This window comes from Solanum dulcamara, chromosome 11 (assembly GCF_947179165.1).
Source record: "Solanum dulcamara chromosome 11, daSolDulc1.2, whole genome shotgun sequence".
Classification (NCBI taxonomy): Eukaryota; Viridiplantae; Streptophyta; class Magnoliopsida; order Solanales; family Solanaceae; genus Solanum; species Solanum dulcamara.
This window is the reverse complement of record NC_077247.1, coordinates 52,962,140-52,981,201: the sequence shown is the minus strand read 5'-3', so window position 1 is coordinate 52,981,201 and position 19,062 is coordinate 52,962,140. Positions and strand designations below refer to the sequence as shown.

The window sequence follows — 19,062 nt, the reverse complement described above, 5'->3', positions numbered from 1 at the left end:
GCTCTATTAATGCATTACGTACTTCAAAATGAGCTTCTTTGTCCTTAATTTTTTTATGTCGAGCAAGAAATTATTGAAATCGATAATTTTCATCTACTGTCATTTCTACCGTTGGAGTTGAATCATCTTGAATTGGTGCGTTAAGATCACGCTCATCCTCAATTATCATGTTGTGCATTATAATACATGAAGTTAATATATTCACCAATTTATAATTTTGCATATTTAATTTTTGTCAAGATTAATTGTATTTATATCCAATTCAAATTTATAGTAGAATTAACATAAATTTAATTTCAAAAAAATTAAAGTAAGGGAAAATAATATATAAAAAAAATTAAAATTTTAATCTAAAATTAATATTATAAAAATATTACATAAAACTAATAAAATATTTTAATTAAAACATACCAATTATATAATATTTAATTAAAAATATGATATAATAAAATAATAAAGGACAATTGGTACTACAGTATTCACACACCAAATTTTACACTAAATATAACATTTGATGCAAAATTTGATATGCTAATATCGATTAATGCGGAATCGTGTGTAGTACAAATTGGGACAAAAAGGGTGTAGTGATTAGTGAGTGCTAACGTGAACCCAAATGTCATATGGTGGCTCCAACTATGAAAGTGGGTGAAAATCTTTGAATACCAGAGTTCAAATTTCCATAGCTACAATCTAGATTTCTTTATTATCTGCTAAACCTAGCTGATATCATTTTGTTAAGAAAAGAGGAAAACTTGCAACTACTACTACAACATCGGTGGGCGGGCATTTAGAACAAGGATGGTCAGTTTGTCAATTGGTTATACAACATATGGACAAAAGATTTGCATCAGGCATTTCACATGGGACCATTATGTTTTCATTGTTTCGTAACACCCCATGGCCTTACTAAATATTCATGACTATTGTCTATGAAGTTGTCAACCAAATTCAGCTGACGAATATTAATGACAGGTTCTGCACTTCAAAAAATTTCCATCTTTCTCCAACACATTTTCTTCTGTTTCAAGAAGATGATGTGAATAGGGTTTATGCAGTCTATTTAAGGTTGTTTCATACTTATCTGTCAAGATGGGGAATTTGGAAGGAGAGTCGTTTGCTGAAACACCCACATGGGCTGTGGCTACAGTCGTCACTGTTTTGGTGAGCATTGGTTTCTTGATCCATGGCAGTTTGAAGAAGTTCGGAAAGGTAAGAAAAAAAGACCATCTTTCTTGGCAGTTGAAAATTTTCTGTTCGATTTGTTGAATTTTATGATTTTTTTTTTAATTTCATAATAATGAATTCTCTGCTTTCTGTATTTTGTTCTGATAGTGGTTGCATAGGACAAAGAGGGAACCTCTTTATGCTGCACTAGAGAAAATCAAGGAAGGTAAGCCACCTATTAATCATCTGTATATTGAGCCTTTCCTGATCAGTGCATATATAGAAGGTTTCTGCAGTTATTTTTTACTTGAATATTCTATATGGAAATAAGTAAAAATAGAGTTAAATATATGTTCCAAACAGTGCGGAGTTAGGATTTTGAGTTTATGAGTTCCCGGTTCTAGAAAAGGCAGCTTAGTGGACTTCTGATTAAAAATTTAAACACAAATACAGAATTTTGAACTAAAGCTACCAGGTTTTGCCAAACTGTAGGCGAAGCTCTAGCTCTGCCCCTGGTTTCAGAACTGAAGTGTAATAAATCCTAAACCAATGGTTTTGATTCTTCTAAACGCTACTAGCATTTTCGAGTTAAAGTGGACGGATACTATCCATCCCACCACAATTCTATCCATCCAAGGCCAATTTAAGATTGCTTGATGAACTCATTTGTTTTCCTTTTATCTCTTCCTCTTCCTCCTTTTTTGGCTGCAAGCAGAGCTTATGGTTTTTGGACTGCTATCACTGTTGATGGGTCATTGGATCATTTATGTTGCAAAGATTTGTGTCAAATCGTCAGCCGTGAACAGCCACTTTTATCCATGTTCTCCGCCAAGAAACAAGACGGAGTCAGCAATTACAGGATTTGTTTTATCAGGTTCTTCATACTCGAATTTCTCAACTTCAAGGCTGCTGTTAAGCAGTGGACATAAAGATTTTTGTCCTGAGGTAGCCCAGTAATGAATGTTCTACTCAAAATCTAAATTGACATTTACTTTTAATATTTTTTGGTCCTAATTATGTCTGTAAATAAATTTTGGTTGATCCTTCATGAGCTATCATCTACTGAAAATAACTTGCAACTGTGGAATCTCTAGTTTACTGTTGTAAGCTAAAATTTGTCACATGAGATTGTTCCATTAGAGAGTTACTACTTTATGTAAGTCCTAAATGGCTCATAACTAATATTCAAATGGTTTCATCTCTGAAGTTCCATGATATTACTACATCTAACACTCATCGGTTAGAAGATTGGTCACGTTAAGAAGCACAATATTTTTTTGGAAGTTTAAGGTGCCTTGAACTTGAAAATAAGACTCATTTTAAACAAAGACTCCTTAGGAATCCCTAGCTCAGACAACAAGTGAAGCTTGTTTTTATGAAGGAATATGGAAGTTCTATCACATTTTCCCAGCTTCATTTAATTCCCTTTGCAAGTTTCAAATTGTTTTAGTTATTGACTTTAGTAAAGTGGCCAGTGCTAATACTGGATTCACATGAACAGAGAACACTCATGTTGGTTTTACCAGGGTCTCCAATCATTTGCTTCAAAGGAAAGCCTGGAGCAGCTCCATCGGTTTTTGATTGTCCTCGGTGTTAGCCACGTATCTTATAGCTTTTTTGCCATTGCCCTGGCAATGATCAAGGTTGGCTATCAGCTTCATGATTAACTTCTTATTACATTTCAAAACTTTCTTCCCAAATCCATCAAGGAACATGAATTAACCATGCAGATATATAGCTGGAGAACATGGGAAAACTATGCCAAGTCAATGGCTCTTCAAACACTGGAAGGTGCTAAAATTTCCAGCTATACTACTATTCATACTTTATTTGTCGTTTCTAGGACACTAACTTGAAAGCTTAACCTTAGGTTCTGAAGAAGCTGTCCCAAACAACACGAGAATGGGGCGTCTATCAACTTTTACTTTTCACCAGACCACTCACCCATGGAGCCAGCACAGAGCTCTTGTTTGGCTGGTATTTTCACAAAAAGTCTTGTGTTTCTGGTTGTCAATCCTTGTTATGTGCAATGCTTCTGCTATCTCAATTTAAGGGGAATTATCGTAGCCCAATGATGGAGGTGGCTCAACAGTGGTAAATACAAGATGTTTATTTGAAAGATTGCACATCTGTGTACATTGGTTCTGGAAAAGCGTGGCATGGGACAGTGTTAACATGTACGCAATAAGAAGATCAAAAACTATAAAGTAATAGAGAATAACAAATTCAGGTGGCTTTTGCAGCTAAAACTATGATTTGGTGTGATACTAATCTGCAATGTCATTTGGCTAATTCTGTGACCATGCAAACAGTCATTGTTCACTCAGGTCCAAGTCACAAATCTTAACGATACTGAAGAATTATGTTTAGGTCTTATATTGTAAACCAGTGCATGAAAGCATATTCCTATGTCCTGCTTGTATTGGCATCAATCAAATTTAATAATTTTCTCTTCTCATTATGTACGACTAATGAAAATTTCACCGTCATGCTTTAATCTTCCCAACCTCTTGAGTCTTAACATGTGCTACAATGAGCAGCAATTCAAGATATTTAATTCAATATTCCCTTTTTAGCTTTGTTTCAGCCGCCAGTTCTGGAGTTCTATAAATGAAGCTGACTACATGGCTTTGCGCTTGGGTTTTATTACTGTAAGTCATGTATTGTTATGCTCCACAAATGCAAATATTTCACTCTATCATCATTAAAACTGGAAGTGAAGACTGACTGATTTTCTATGGTGGACTTCATGCTACCCCATTTGTTATTTTCACCTAATTTTAACTGTATAAATCAGTTCATTAATCATATTCGAATTTTGGTTATTTTTGAAAATTACTCTTTAAGCTAATAACCACTTAATACAACATTCACTTGTGTAAATGATTTGAATCAGTACATAATAAATACCAAGCAGGCCCTATTTAGGTACTTCTATGTAGTTTCACTGATTAAGTTCTTGTCAATGTGTTGCTGAGTGGGTCAGACTTTTTGATAGAAGCATTTACTAATCCATGAAATAAAGGGCTCACTTTCTAGAATTACATTGACTTCCCAGTGATGGTCTATACTGCCAAATGTATTTGTTGTGGTCGTTGGATGGAGCCCATGATTTCACGGCTTACACCTCTATGTATCCCTTCGACAGAAAAGCAATTCCATGTCTTAATAGTGTTCTTGTGTTCTTGCAGACTCATCAGCTGCCATTATCTTATGATTTCCATAAGTACATGCTTCGAAGCATGGAGGAAGAATTTCGTGATATTGTTGGCATTAGGTACAATCACATCCATTTGAAGTTTACCTTTTGAATATAACTGTTGTGTCACAACGTAATATTCGGTAATAGGTCTTCCACATTATGAATCATACTACATGATGGCTAAGCAATAATAACTCCATATAAAATATTTGCAATCATACAGATATATGGAATTTCTAGTACTGAGGTTACATAATTTATGGTCTTCTTTTATTATTATCGTTCCGTATTTCCACTTAATAGCTATGGTGATCATGTTTGGGTAAACCAGTAAAGATATTAAGATTGACTGCTTGACTCGCGTTAGCTGTCATGTTTTCTTAAGGGAGGGAATATAAATACTGTCTCTTCCTAGTTCTCTGTTTTATCTTCACCAACAAGAACATTTTGCTTTAAATCTATCACTTGGCCTCCCTATCTTTCCCTTCAACTAGAATTACTTATCTTTTCAATCTCATGGCATTAAAATAGCTGCTCAGCGTGAACTATCGTAAGTACTTATTAAAGAATTTATGAGAATTCATATAACTCGCTAGGCATATATGATGTGTTTATGTCCATTTATATTGTACTGTAAGACAAAGTCTGACATATATGTCCCTTGTCGTTGGACCAAATGCAATATTTCACAAACTGTAAGATACTATGGTTATGGAAAAACATCTAAGATGTACATTTTTTTTTCTTTATTGCACAATTCCACTATGGATCCAGCCATCTAAGACTCCTTTTCTTTTTCTTGTTGCAGTGTTCCACTATGGATTTTCGTCATACTTTGTGTATTTTTAAGCTTTCATGGTAATTTTTATCCACTAGATATTCACTGTAACATCTGCCTCAGCATGTTTTTTTCACTATAGTTTTGATGATCATTGTCCAGGCACAAATATCTACTTTTGGATCTCCTCCTTTCCAGCTATCGTAAGTTCTTGTTATTTTCTGTTTCTTTTTTCATTTTGCTTCAGAAGAATAATTCATTCTCATATTTCTGACTTTGTCAAAAATTGTTATTGGAAGTTAATCCTTTTGGTTGGTACCAAGCTTCATCGCGTGGTGGTCAAGCTGGCAGTTGAAATCATGGACAGTAGTCCATTGGAAGGATTTCATCGGTTTAACCTCAGAGATGAGCTGTTCTGGTTTGGGACGCCTAGGTTTCTGCTGCGGATAATACAATTTGTATCATTCCAGGTATGACCAATTACATAACTTTTATCCTCATATCCAAATAGTAACAAGAAGACTATTACAATTAATTTTAGCTCAATGATATTGCATCCTCGGATATGCTTTACTGATTGTTCTTCTCGGTCAATCATATACAGAATGCATTTGAGATGGCAACATACATATGGTCACTGGTAAGAACGTGAGAACTTAGTGTTCTGATAGAGGTTTTGCTTTGCCTGTAAATTATAATGAATTAAATTCTTCCTTTTCTGCTAGAAGTTCTAATTCTTCACCAAATATTTCCCTTTTGTAGCCTATAGATGCAATTTTCAGACATTAACTATTCACGTACTCTCCATTTACTCCGCGCCCTTGTGTGATCAGAGCGAGGGACATAGATCTTCTGCCTTGTGTTTTTCTTGTTTGACACTCTTGATTATTTTGCCTTGTTGTGAGCCTCTACAATATAATTTGACCAAAATTTTCAACTGGAGAAGCTATTAGTTTTGGTTGGAAACAGAACTTGTACAACTTTTAAAGAACATTTATAGGACTTTTCAACACTTAGAACAAACTGCATAGGGCCAGGCAACACAAAGAGCAAAACAGACAATGCTTTCATATGTAGTTTGTGTCTGTTTTATGTTTTTTACCTAATCCTTAGAAGAGGCAATGCGGAAATTCCAGTCACTGCATGAATACAATTTTTTTTCCATATGTACATGGGGCTTACAATTAATTTCCTTTTCTGATGCAGTGGGAAATTAAGGGATCTTCATGTTTCACAGACAATCAGACATTTCTCGTTATCCGCTTGTCATTTGGGTACCTATCTTGTGTCTAACTTCCTTGTTAACTTGTTGCTGAATACACTCATTTTGGCATGACCCTTGTAACTTGTTGATGCAGGGTTATTTCTCAATTCTGGTGTAGCTTTGTCACATTTCCCCTCTATGTTATTGTTGCCCAGGTCACCTAAAAAGAACACTAAGTAATCTCTTTCTTTTATACTTGATAATCCTTCTACACATTTTATTTTAAATCAGTGATCGATGTTTAATCAGATGGGTTCGAGATACAAGAAGACCATTGTTTCAGAGAGCGTTAGGACTTCACTACATGGATGGCGACACAAAGTGAAAACCAGACTAGAAGGTTCTGTTGTTTCTCCAGACACATTATTAGCAACCACATCATTAGACCCCGCGGAGGAGGATGAGGCAGATCAAATTCATACCATTGCTACTATCAGCACAGAGGTATTTGATGAGAGTACCATTGTGTCGGAACAAGAAGTCCCTCTTGAACAAAGTTACACGAATGAAATCTCAGAATGTGATGAGTTACATATTCCACTTTCTCCTAGAAATCAAAGAGAGGTTTGATCAAAACAATGATCAGAAGATACAGTTTCACGCCTTATACTACAGGAACCACAACCTTATACCTAGTAATCTTGTTCATCTTGATTTTGTCCAAATTTTCGCAGCTATAGATGCATCTAATTTTGTTGTCCATCCAGTTCTGGTTATCTATTTAAGAAGATCTTTTTATGAACAATTATAAATTATAAGAAAAGAAAAAGACAAACAAACAGACAGACTTGTTTTGACAAGTTTTATCCAGTGAATGTAAAACTTCAGTATGCCAAAAGAATCATCTCATGGAAACTCCCTTCTTTGTTAAATGGTGGGAATCAGTTAAGCAACTTATTTTACTACTCTCGTTTTAATTTAAATGTCTTAATTTGGCTAGGATATGTGTTAAAAAGGTAAAGAAGATTTTTGAATCATGTGATCTTAAATAAGTGATAAATATAAAGTGTTGAACCTAGAGAGCACTATAATAAAGATGTCTATCTATAATAAACATGTGTTGCAATAAGATTAATGACCTTTTAAGGTTGGTAACACTAAATAACTTAAGACTCCTATTCACCTCGAAATTTTTTAAAAATAAATCTCGCTCTAATTAGAGACATACCTAATTTCCCCACTTCAATTAATGTGTCATTTCACAAACCTTCATTACCACGAGTCATTACAATTTACGATTGTCAAATGTCAAACGCGATAATTTTAGAAGAAAATGTTTAACTTTTTTAAAAATCTGAAAACTATACAAAAAATGTAAATTATTTGTATATTATTCAAATAAGTGTCAAAAACATATTCAAACTATCCTATTTTTTTGAATTTCATACCTGAACTATTTCAGTGTGAATTTCATACCTAAACTATCACTTACCCCCCAAAAGAAATAATTTTTAAAAAATAAAATTTAAAATATTTTTCTCACCCACAATCCCCGTCCTTTTAATTTTTTTTACAAAATATTTTTAAAAAAATCATACTTCACCCCCCCCCCCCAAATCCTTTTTTTAAAAATGTTATTTTTTATTTTAAAAATAAATAAATTATACCCACTCCATCTAACCTTCCGCTCTTAATTTTTTTTTTTCTTTCACGGTTTTCTCATTTTGTGTTAGATATGTACATGTATTTTTAGGAAAATATTTTTTTCTACTTGCGCACCGAATTTAATAGCAATAAAAGTCTTGTGACAAATAAAAAAATACTTTCCTAAAATCATATGTATATCTAACACAAAATGAGAAAAAAAATTTGGGAGCAGAGGGTTAGATGGGGCGGGTTAGAAAAAAATTATAAAAGAAATTTAAAAAATAAAAATAAAACTAAAAAAATTGGAGGGGACCGGGGGGTTATAGTGAGAGAAAGTGGTGGAGTGGGAGAAGAAAAATTATTTTATAATTTTTTTGGTGGAGGGGAGGGGATAGTAAATCTTTAATATTTAATTTTAACTAATTCTAATAATTTATTTAATTTTTATTTTTGTTCATGTGGAGTGTAATGTCACAATTTATTTTTACATGGAAAGAGATAGTGTAGTACACACACCAAGAGTAGAATAAAAGGGAGAAGTGTGTTTCTCAAACTAATAAGTGATAATTTAGGTATGAAATTACATTTACAATAATTTAGGTATGAAACTCAAAAAAGACGGATAATTTAAATGTATTTTTTACACATATCTCTATATTATTTAGAATACTTCCACATATCTATTTTTAGATTAACAATAATTATATGACAAAACAATTATTATTATTATGAATAAGTAAGCAGTCTGTTGACGTGCTTGTTTGCTTATTCACCTTTATTAGATAGGAGCCTGCTTGCATTTTTCATTTCACGCTTCAACTATAACACTTTATTATACATTTAGAAAATAAATAATTAATATTAAGGGCAAAACATGAAAAGAAAAAAAATAATATTTGACATATTTTTAATATAGTGAACGAATAGAGTATTTGATGACTTTCTACTATTTTTCAATGTAAGATTTGTATTACTCAAAGAACCAAAGGACAAAGAAAACTTATTGTAGCAACTGCATGTTCTTTTTGTTGAAAAAGATTTTTAAAAACATTTGTGCTGTCACTCATTTTCATTCACTTCTAGGTTTTCGATTTGATTATAAAAGTTACGATTCATATTTTTTCAAAATAAATTCTACTTTATCTGAAACTCAGTGATTGATCATGAAAACTCTAAATTTAATTTGTGGTTGTGTTTCAACTTATAGCTTATTTTTTAACTCATATTAAAATTGTAGTGCATTCAAAAATAAATATTATTTCATATATTATAAAAAGTATAACCAAACACAACTCCAATTTCATAATTAAAATATGATTTAAATTATGGCCTTAAATGGAGAAAATTGGAGCATAATTAATTATTTTGTTGTTATTAATGAAGTATTATATTGTATTTTATAAACAAAGTCTAAATTATACTTACGACTTAAATAAATTATAGATATAGAGTTAATCTTATTAGGCCCGCGCATATCAATAACTAGTATATATATACCTCGAATTCGAATTCAAGTTAAACTATGAAGTGTATTGAAGAGTCTCTCGGTATAATTATTCACATTGTCTTCTCTTGTCATGAGGTGTCTTTCACCTTTTTATCTTTAACTATTTTCTCACTTGCTTTGTGTCTATGTGTCATCTTTCATCCTTATATTTTTTTCTTCTTTCTCACTTACTTACATGTCCATGTGTCTATATTGTGCAAGACTACTAAATCAAAGCTCATCTCTGATTCATAATTTCATTCTGAATAACATCATTTAATTCGCTTGTCATGACTCCTCATCTTCTTTTCAGGTCTTCATGTTTTCTTGAATAAGTGGTTTTATATTTAGGATGTCTTATCTATTTTGAAGATTTATTTTCCATCGTCTATTTGATTAGTTATTGCATTTTGTCTCTCTTTTCTTTTTTAATTTTTTTTTCTTGAACGATGATTTTCCTTGATTCTGATAGTACCCTTCCTACTTTTGCGTGTCTATATAAATATATATATAGTAGTCTCTCTCTATATAGTAGTCTTAAATAAAAGATAGCAGTCTAAAAAGCATTAAAAAACCAGAAATTGCAAAACTCCTTCGTTTGATTTTATTTGATTTGATTTATTTGTTTAATAAATCAAATTAGTCGACTTTTAGTTTCAATAAGCATAAATTAACTCAAAAATTGATTGCTCCACCTCTACAGTAGGGCTGCTTATCGGACAGATTTGACAGATTATTATGCTTAATGGTTTGACTTAACGGTTATCGGCTTTTAAAAATACTAATTCGCTAGCCAATCTATAAGATATCGGATGGTTCGGTATCGAATTAGCAATTATCGGACGGTTATCGAGCGATAGGCTTTACACCGTTTGACCCGAAGATGACGCATTGTTCGAGCCAAAGTCTTTACATTGTCTGAGACAAATACTTTACGTATCGGTGGTAACAACATGTAAAATTTCTGCCATTTACCTCAATTCTCCTTCTCAACAGGTATGCACAATGTAAGAAGTAAGTTAAACAGATATGTGAACAGATTAATAACAAACCGCCACTTAAACTTCACAATATATTCATATATAGCTATAGCCACCATGGCAGTCAAGAAGAGTATCTTGGTAACATGTAGCTTCAATACAATGGAAAATCTTGACATGACAGAAAAGCATATCACTGAGCTTTGAAGATTAAAGAAAATAATTGCACTTGAAATAAACACGTCAAGGCCTCTGATCAGCTAAGAGGAGCATTTGATTGGAAGATAAAATAGAACTGATATCAATGATGAAAAATTGAAGGGGAAAAAACAGAGGAAATAACTTGTTTAAACTGTATAAATACCTCAATCACCTTCGTGTAAATAGCTAAAAGTATTATTTGAAGCTTCACAAGAATAAATCAAAAAATCAGAGGTAATACTGTGTGTAAATGACATAAATACGTCAAACACAATCATGTTAGCTGGACAATTCATCCTAATTTGACAATATTTAAACAAATGCACCAGCTATACAAGCTAACAAACTAAGCTCGCGCTTCAGAATCAACCCAAAGGAAAAATTTTTAACCAAAAAAAATTAACCAGCTAGGTCTAGTGGAGGAGAAGATAAGCGACGCCACCTCTTGGCCTCGCAAGTCGCAAGAGAAAATGAGAGATGAGACAGAGGCGTCAAGTAGTAGGGCTGCTTCAGTGCTTCTCTTATTTCGGTTTAGGTAAGTAAAATTAGGGATTTAGATATTAGGGTATAGTAATAATGTAATATAGTTGATGACTTGCTGTTGCTGGGCTTGTACTCTAAATGGGTTAGGCCCGTTTAACTAAATGGGCTCAGCCTGTTGAGGCTTATCTTTAGGTTTACAAATTATAATTATCAATATCATACATATTTTATATGTTTAGGGATAAAAATATATTAAAATATAATAAATTCTTAACGGATTAATGGTTTACCTAATAACAAAATTGAGTAATCCGTCCCCCACACCGATAAGCCGTTAATTATAAAATTTAAATCCATTCCCCACCCGCTAATTCAATAACCCAATACCAATAAGCCAATAAGCCAATTTTGCGATTGAATTATCGATAGCGGTCGATTTTGAACAGCACTACTCTACGGGCAAAGTCGGAAACCCGTATAAAATAAGGCCGCTCTTTTAATTGGGCCTTAGATACCTACAGTGTCCCCTAGGAAATTAATCAATCCGACCCACATTGTACCGCTTCCGTTGTGATTGGGACTTTTCGTCCTTTAAGCAGCAACTCCCTCCGCAAGTAAACCCAAATTCCTTCCAAATTTCAGAGAGAGAAGCGAAACGATTTCTCAGTTTAATCTTATAATCATTAGCTTTTTCTTCAATCGTTAACCATGGTGCTCGAGGTTAGCTTATTGTTTATCGATTCCAATTTCAGTTCTATCTTTACAATGTTATAGTAAACTAGGGCTAATTTTTGTTAACTTTTTTCTATCAGGCGACAATGATCTGCATCGACAATTCGGAGTGGATGCGAAACGGTGATTACTCGCCCAATAGGTTCCAAGCTCTAGCAGACGCTGTTAATCTCATCTGTGGTGCCAAAACCCAGGTATTCGATTTTATTTTTTAAAAGTTATACTTTTTCTAGGGTTTGTGATATATCTGGATGGTCTCTCAATTTTAGTAAAAACCAATTGTCCTATGTTTTACTGTTTTTTTTTTTGATCCAGTCTAATCCCGAGAATACAGTTGGACTTCTGACCATGGCTGGTAAAGGGGTTCGAGTGTTGGTCACTCCGACTAGCGATCTTGGAAAAATCTTAGCTTGTATGCACGGTAAGCTCCGTTCTGTGCTTTTTTTATGTTTTCTGATTTCTTGCATTGTAGAGGGCAGTTATTACGACTTATCTAGCTCTCTGAGATTTTGTTACCTTGGCATGGAATATATTTGGGCGCTAGGTTTATTATGTTAACTGGAGGAGAGCAGACGTGGAGATAAGTTTTTAAAAGTGGGTCTTAAAGGGCTCAGTTTTTTTGCTGTTGTTAATTGTTTCCACGGACTTTGTTTTGGGTGTTACACATCATATTTAGAAGAGGTGTGACTACTCGGATTAATGGATTATGATAATCTATCATTAGAGTTGCTAGAATAACTGTGATTGCATGATTAACTACTTCTTGCCCTTACTCCATGGCTTGTTACACTGGTTTTGTTAGTATTCATCTCCTTATTGTGCCTAATAACTTGTTCTATGCCTTTTCAGAAAGACAATATTGTAAATAAGGATGATAGGTCCAACAATAACATACCCAATGTGATCTCATAAGTGGGGTCTAAGGAGGGTGGGGTGTACGCAAACCTTATCCCTACCTTGGGAGAGGTAGAGAGGCCCTTTCCGATAAGACCCACAGCTCAAGAAAAATATTTTCAAAACAGGTCAATAGCAAAAAACTATGATGAAAATATTGAAGAAGAAAAAATTATTGGCATCAAAATAGTATAGATAACAAAGTAAAAGGAACAATGTATAGAGGAAGTTTAGTTAGTTGACTTCATAGGATTACTTTAATTAGTTTCTATTAAGTGTAAAATTTTGGAGGTGACCAGCATTCCAAGGAATACAAATAACTTTCAAAAAGTTGAAAGGTGCTCTTATGCATAAACTTAAATTCTGGATTATTTAGGTGTAGAATTGAAGCTACTTTGTAATTTCAAAGAAATTTAAGATGCATAGAACCTGAGGAAAAAATATGACTTATGCCTTGGAGGGCGCTTTGTAATTGCAACTAAGGATGCTGGGGGCCTCGTCTTCTCTTATAGTATTCACTGTCCTACATTTACTGTAGATGAAGAAAATCTGGAGAATTGTCCAATCAGTACTTTTGGTGTGTGGTTCCGGAACGAAATTGTACTATATTTTGATGGTATCTCTACTCCAAACTACTCCTTGAAAAGCTAGGTTACTGTCCCTTCTACATTTACTGTAGATGAAGAAAATCTGGAGAATTGTCCAATCAGTACTTTTGGTGTGTGGTTCCGGAATGAAATTGTACTATATTTTGATGGTATCTCTACTCCAAACTACTCCTTGAAAAGCTAGGTTACTGTCCCTTCTAAATAACATTGACCTTTTTATATTGTGGGAGCTTCCAGTCTTATCTTAATCCCCATATTATGGAGCTAGAATCACTTTTGTACTCTTTGCATCTTCTTGGTGCCTGCCATCAATGAATATATTTATGTCATCACAAAGATGGTTCCAAAATCCATTTGGTGCTTCAGTTCTATACTACATGATTGTAGTATCTCTTAGTGTCTTAGGGTGTTTGATAAAGTCTTGTCTTCTAATTAGCTTTTTCTGAGTGGGTCTTGTCTTCCCTCATTCAGGATTGGAGATAGGCGGTGAGATGAATTTGGCTGCTGGAATCCAGGTAGCCCAGTTAGCTTTGAAGCACCGACAAAACAAGAAGCAGCAACAAAGGATCATAGTTTTTGCTGGCAGGTGATGTCCCGATGCTTTTCTCTGTCTTGTCTTTGCTGCTTTCAACTTTTGATCATTCTATTGACATCTCACTGGTTTCAGCCCTGTTAAATATGACAAGAAGGTCTTGGAGATGATTGGGAGAAAATTGAAGAAGAATAGTGTAGCTCTTGATGTGGTTAATTTTGGTGAAGATGATGAAGGGAAATCTGAGAAGCTAGAGGCACTAGTTGCTGCGGTTAATAACAACGAGAGTAGTCACATCATTCATATTCCTCCTGGTCCTAATGCTCTCTCTGATGTGCTTATAAGGTGACCCCTGATATGAAAATCTTCTTATCTAACCATCTTGTATCATAAATATATAAGATTTTTCTGCATGTACTTGTGAAAAGCAATTCCGTAATAAGTTGTATCCCTCATCTGTTATTGGCAGTACTCCTATTTTTACTGGTGATGGTGAGGGTGGCAGTGGATTTGCTGCTGCTGCTGCAGCGGCTGCTGCTGGTGGAGTGTCTGGATATGATTTTGGTGTAGATCCTAATTTGGATCCAGAACTTGCTCTCGCACTCCGAGTTTCAATGGAGGAAGAAAGGGCGAGGCAAGAAGCAGCTGCAAAGAAGGCTGCAGAAGAAGCTGGTAACCAAGAGAAAGGAGAAAATCAGTCTACTTCCCAGGATGTTGCTATGGCTGAAAATGTCAATGCAGGAACTTCTGAACCTGAAAGCAAAGCAGCTGATCTAATGGTTCGTATCTTATCCTTCTTCTTCATATCTGATTTCTCTGAGTAATAGTTGGAAAATATAACTTTTTTGTTCTTTCGGATGTAAGTAAATATGTTATTTCCTATCAACTGTCTAAGTCTCTGATTGTTTTGGTTTATTGGCATTTTCCTCCTTTTTCGGGGGGAGAAAGGGGAGTTGGGGTATCCAAGACTCTACTGGTTAGTCAAACCATGTATAGTTAGTTACACATTGGTTTTCTGGAATCACATGAATCCTCTATTTTCTTGAGCCTTCTTAAAGACCTTTGTAAGATTTATTCTGGCGTTGCACTTTACCTTGTTCACGCTTATGCAAGAGGAGATCGCTTCCTGTAGTTTGTTTACACTGAAGTGTTCTTTAATAAAACTGGGTGTTAGCTTGAAGGGTATGTGATGCTGGCCTTTTGGAAGCCAAGATGAAACAACACCTTAATTATAATTGGATCTCTTACAGGAAGATGAGAATGCCTTGTTACAGCAAGCTCTTGCAATGTCGATGGATGACTCGTCCTCCAATGTTGCTACACGAGACACTGACATGTCAGAAGCAGCTTCTGAAGATCAAGACTTGGCACTTGGTACGTTACGATATCTGCAGGCTTAAATGATGGTTGCTTTGCTGGTATCCTGTCACAATCTCATATATATACATAGTTTTAACTCCTAGCTTAGTTCATTCACAATATTTATTCCTTGTTTTCTTGCATTTCTCACTAATTCTGGATTATTCTATGTATTTCTATGGATCTCCTGATTGAAAACAACTATTCCCTCGTCTCAATTTATGTGGCGTGGGTGATGGATGAGCTTGTAGTTTAAGAATGAACGGAAGACTTAAAAAACTTCTGGCCTGAAACAAGTCATGGGCATTTGTGGCTATAATTCATCTCATTAAGCATAAATGAGAAGTTTAAAGTTAACTTGTTTCTAAATATAGAAAAGAGTTTTTCTTTTTGGACAAATTTAAAAGGGAAGTGTGCCACAAGAGGAGTATTATATTTTGAAGTTTGAAGAAAGAGAGGGAGCCCCACACCTATGGACCATGAATGGAAGGCTTTGAAAACTTCTGGCCTGAAACAAGTCATGGGCATTTGTGTGGCTACAATTCATCTCATTAAACATAAATGAGAAGCTTAAAGTTAAATTGTTTCTAAATATAGAAAAGTGTTTTTCTTTTAGGACAAATTTAAAAGGGAAGTGTGCCACAATAGGAGTATTATATTTTGAAGTTTGAAGAAAGAGAGGGAGCCCCACACCTATGGACCATGAATGGAAGACTTTGAAAACTTCTGGCCTGAAACAAGTCATGGGCATTTGTGTGGCTACAATTCATCTCATTAAGCATAAATGAGAAGCTTAAAGTTAAATTGTTTCTAAATATAGAAAAGTGTGTTTCTTTTAGGACAAATTTAAAAGGGAAGTGTGCCACAATAGGAGTATTATATTTTGAAGTTTGAAGAAAGAGATGGGAGCCCCACGCACGCCTATGGACCAAAAGAAAAGAAAGACCACCCATCTGATCTCCATTTCTTGTTGTCACTATATGAAAATATGAACGAATAAGAGGGCTTGCATAGTAGTTAAGGTTTATAATGCCTATATTCATGCTTTATTTGTCTTTTTCCATCCTAAAATGCTCCTTTAAATGCCAAAAGGGATTATATTAGGCTCTATTACTAGGCTTTAGATGGCATTGACTTACCCTATCAAATTTCTCAATTCTTTGAAAAGGTCAACACTTGCACTTGTACACTTCTGATTTGTCTCGAACCTTCTGGTGCTTGCAGCTCTTCAATTGTCTGTGCAAGACAGTTCAAATGATCAGTCAAATCAGACAGATATGAGCAAGCTGTTGGCAGATCAATCATTCGTGTCATCAATCCTTGCCTCAGTAAGTCTTCTGTAGGCAAAACTCTATTATATCACTGGAGGAAGTATGTGTTTTTCCTAAGGATCGCACTATATATCTTCTGCGACATTCACTTAATTTTGCATTTGATTGACAGCTTCCAGGTGTTGATCCAAACGATCCTTCCGTTAAAGATTTGCTTGCTTCCATGCAAGGCCAGTCTGAGGTGAGTTAATTAGTTTATCGATTACAAGATTTTATCAAATAGCATGTTCAGTAAATTCGGGTTTAGTTTCCTGTTTAATAATCGTTATTTCTGGTTAATGCATCTGTATTTGTACATTTGATTGGCATTTTGTTCATTAAACCCTTGGCCATGTTCATACGATTTTTTTCTATGTTGTGCGATAGTAGTATTGTCAGTGACTCGCTTGAGGTAAACTTAATCCCTGGAGCCAGGTACTACGTAGGCTTATCGTTTCACCTTGCTTAGGCAGTGCTTCTCTGTATACACTAAGGCGCTAAAGCTGTGTTATTAAAAACCTTCCTCTCTGTCGCTTAAACCGATAAATCATTGCGAAGCAAGCTATATCACTTAGGGGTCGTTTGGTAGGATTTTAAGAATAGTGCTGAATATGATGTATTAGTAATTTATGTTTGCATTATTTCTTATGTAGTGTTTGGTTTTGTGTATTATTAAAAATGACATGCATTGCATAATTTCTAAAAAAAAAGTATTTGTTTACAATAGTACCCTCCACAAATATGGTGGTAAAAATGTGGAAAAGGTTTTGAGGAGCAATTGTGTCTTTAACCATGCTAATGCATTCTTCAAAACCACTTGCATTTCTACTAATACCATGGTTTCCCGTGTATTAGTTAGACACAGCGTAATACCAAATAGAGTTAGGTTGAAAAAGTGTACCAAGTAAAGTATTTGTAGTACACAAAGTTAATGCATGCATTATTTTTTCTAATGCATCGTACCAAACGACCCCTAATGGATGAAGCCATGCACTTCAGAATTGGTGCGCTTCAGACAAGAGATACACTGAGTGCAATCATGTTATTCTTGATGATTCTGCTTTCATTCCTTCATGTAGTTTCCTGTTGTCTTTTCATTATTGGTTATATAATATTTCTTTGTGGATGGAGGAAAGCCAGGGATGCTATGCATTATCGTTTTACCAAAATAGCATGTTTTCTGTGTTTTTTTTTCTGTTCTTAATTTGACAATGAACTAATTTGTCCTGGCAGAAGAAGGATGAGGACAATGATAAGGAACAGAAAGAGGACAAGAAGTAAAGATGCGTACAACTATTTGCAGCTCTGGTATATTACCTCTAGACTCTTTATTTTTTAGGAAAGCTGCATCTTGTTATATATGCTTCTACTATGCTCTGCTAATATGAACATTACTGTTATTCTTTGTAGGAAAAGAAGTTGACATGGTAATCAAGTATGCTGCTGCTGAAATTGCTCATTGGAATGGGTCTTGTAATGTCTGTGGGAAAGGACACTCTCTTGTACTCTTGAGGGACTAATTGAACCTTTAAAATATACTGTTATAAGATTATGAAACTCTTCAGTTAGATTGCTTTGTGGCTTCCAGATGATTTGTATTTCTCTCTCAAAGTATCACGTGATGGACAGATCCTAGCAAACAAGATGGTGTTTACCTTTAACAACACATCCTCTCCTTTTGTGAAAAATTATGCATGGCCAAATGTCTGGGAAGTGATAAAAGTAAAAAGTTTCAAGCCGTCGGACGTTTTATTCAGCCTCTTGTTAACATCTTATGTTATCTCTAAAAATGAGGATCCGGAGTACTTCCCTTCTTCACTGAGATACTTCGGATCTTTTATACCAAGAGTTGTCTTACCGGGAAGTACGTTTTAGGGTGTTAAGAATAGTGTTGGAGAGGTCCAATATGGTCCTCACCAGAGGTTGAAATTTTTGTAGGTGTGCATAAAGGTGAATCATTTATGTCTAGAATTTAAGGGCGTCCTTGTGTATTAAAAGGCATCAACTGTAGCATAGCTACCTAAGGAAAGGACTTGGTCTTTGCACAAACTGTTAATATCAGTTGGTTGGAATAGGGGCCCTGTTCTCATAAATGAGCCAATGGACGTTGAATACCCTTTTGAATCACTAACAAACATCATAGGAGAACGATGACCATATTGCTTTACTCGAAATGATTGTTGAATAATGGGAGATATTCATCGCTTGCTGGTTGATTTGTATTTCGACTTTATTCACATGCATAAAATGTTAAAAAAGGAGAAAGCATACATCATGTTCACTAACAGCCACTAAATTCTGTGAATTTTTATCAAATTTGGATGTCTCATCTCAAGTCTTTTTAACTTGTCATCAATAATTGCAGTACAATAATTGGAACCATTGAAACTGAATTATGTGCTTAATATGTATTGATGTTGAACCTTTTGGCGTTATTGGCCTAGCTCTATTATGACTATATTCAACTCACTTCGTGAGG

General features: G+C 34.6%; 2 protein-coding genes across 2 annotated transcripts; both read left to right on the top strand.

Moving 5' to 3' along the window:
- The first annotated feature begins 472 nt into the window (after window positions 1-472).
- LOC129874343 (MLO-like protein 4) lies at window positions 473-7,266 on the top strand. Its single transcript, XM_055949604.1, has 15 exons — window positions 473-1,212; window positions 1,336-1,393; window positions 1,883-2,112; window positions 2,694-2,810; window positions 2,898-2,958; window positions 3,038-3,144; window positions 3,744-3,818; window positions 4,359-4,444; window positions 5,178-5,227; window positions 5,310-5,350; window positions 5,447-5,617; window positions 5,752-5,787; window positions 6,354-6,421; window positions 6,506-6,566; window positions 6,661-7,266. The coding sequence occupies exons 1-15, from the start codon at window positions 1,093-1,095 to the stop codon at window positions 6,979-6,981; spliced, it is 1,602 nt and encodes a 533-aa protein (XP_055805579.1). The 5' UTR covers window positions 473-1,092; the 3' UTR covers window positions 6,982-7,266.
- A 4,409-nt stretch (window positions 7,267-11,675) lies between these two features.
- LOC129873659 (26S proteasome non-ATPase regulatory subunit 4 homolog) lies at window positions 11,676-18,170 on the top strand. The gene is made up of 11 exons (XM_055948791.1): window positions 11,676-11,868; window positions 11,961-12,074; window positions 12,196-12,301; window positions 13,854-13,968; window positions 14,050-14,259; window positions 14,384-14,693; window positions 15,165-15,288; window positions 16,498-16,601; window positions 16,717-16,785; window positions 17,817-17,891; window positions 17,994-18,170. Exons 1-10 carry the CDS (start codon window positions 11,857-11,859, stop codon window positions 17,862-17,864), a joined length of 1,212 nt encoding a protein of 403 aa, XP_055804766.1. The 5' UTR covers window positions 11,676-11,856; the 3' UTR covers window positions 17,865-17,891; window positions 17,994-18,170.
- The last annotated feature ends 892 nt before the right edge of the window (window positions 18,171-19,062 follow it).

What these genes read in the sequence shown, in the direction of transcription:
- LOC129874343 (XM_055949604.1), top strand. Translation starts at nt 1,093, where the DNA reads ATGGGGAATTTGGAAGGAGAGTCGTTTGCTGAAACACCCACATGGGCT. An exon ending in GTTTGAAGAAGTTCGGAAAG is followed by an intron (nt 1,213 to 1,335) that starts GTAAGAAAAAAA and finishes TTGTTCTGATAG; the next exon opens with TGGTTGCATAGGACAAAGAG. An exon ending in TCTCCTCCTTTCCAGCTATC is followed by an intron (nt 5,351 to 5,446) that starts GTAAGTTCTTGT and finishes TGTTATTGGAAG; the next exon opens with TTAATCCTTTTGGTTGGTAC.
- LOC129873659 (XM_055948791.1), top strand. An exon ending in AATCTTAGCTTGTATGCACG is followed by an intron (nt 12,302 to 13,853) that starts GTAAGCTCCGTT and finishes TCCCTCATTCAG; the next exon opens with GATTGGAGATAGGCGGTGAG. An exon ending in TGTCATCAATCCTTGCCTCA is followed by an intron (nt 16,602 to 16,716) that starts GTAAGTCTTCTG and finishes TTTGATTGACAG; the next exon opens with CTTCCAGGTGTTGATCCAAA.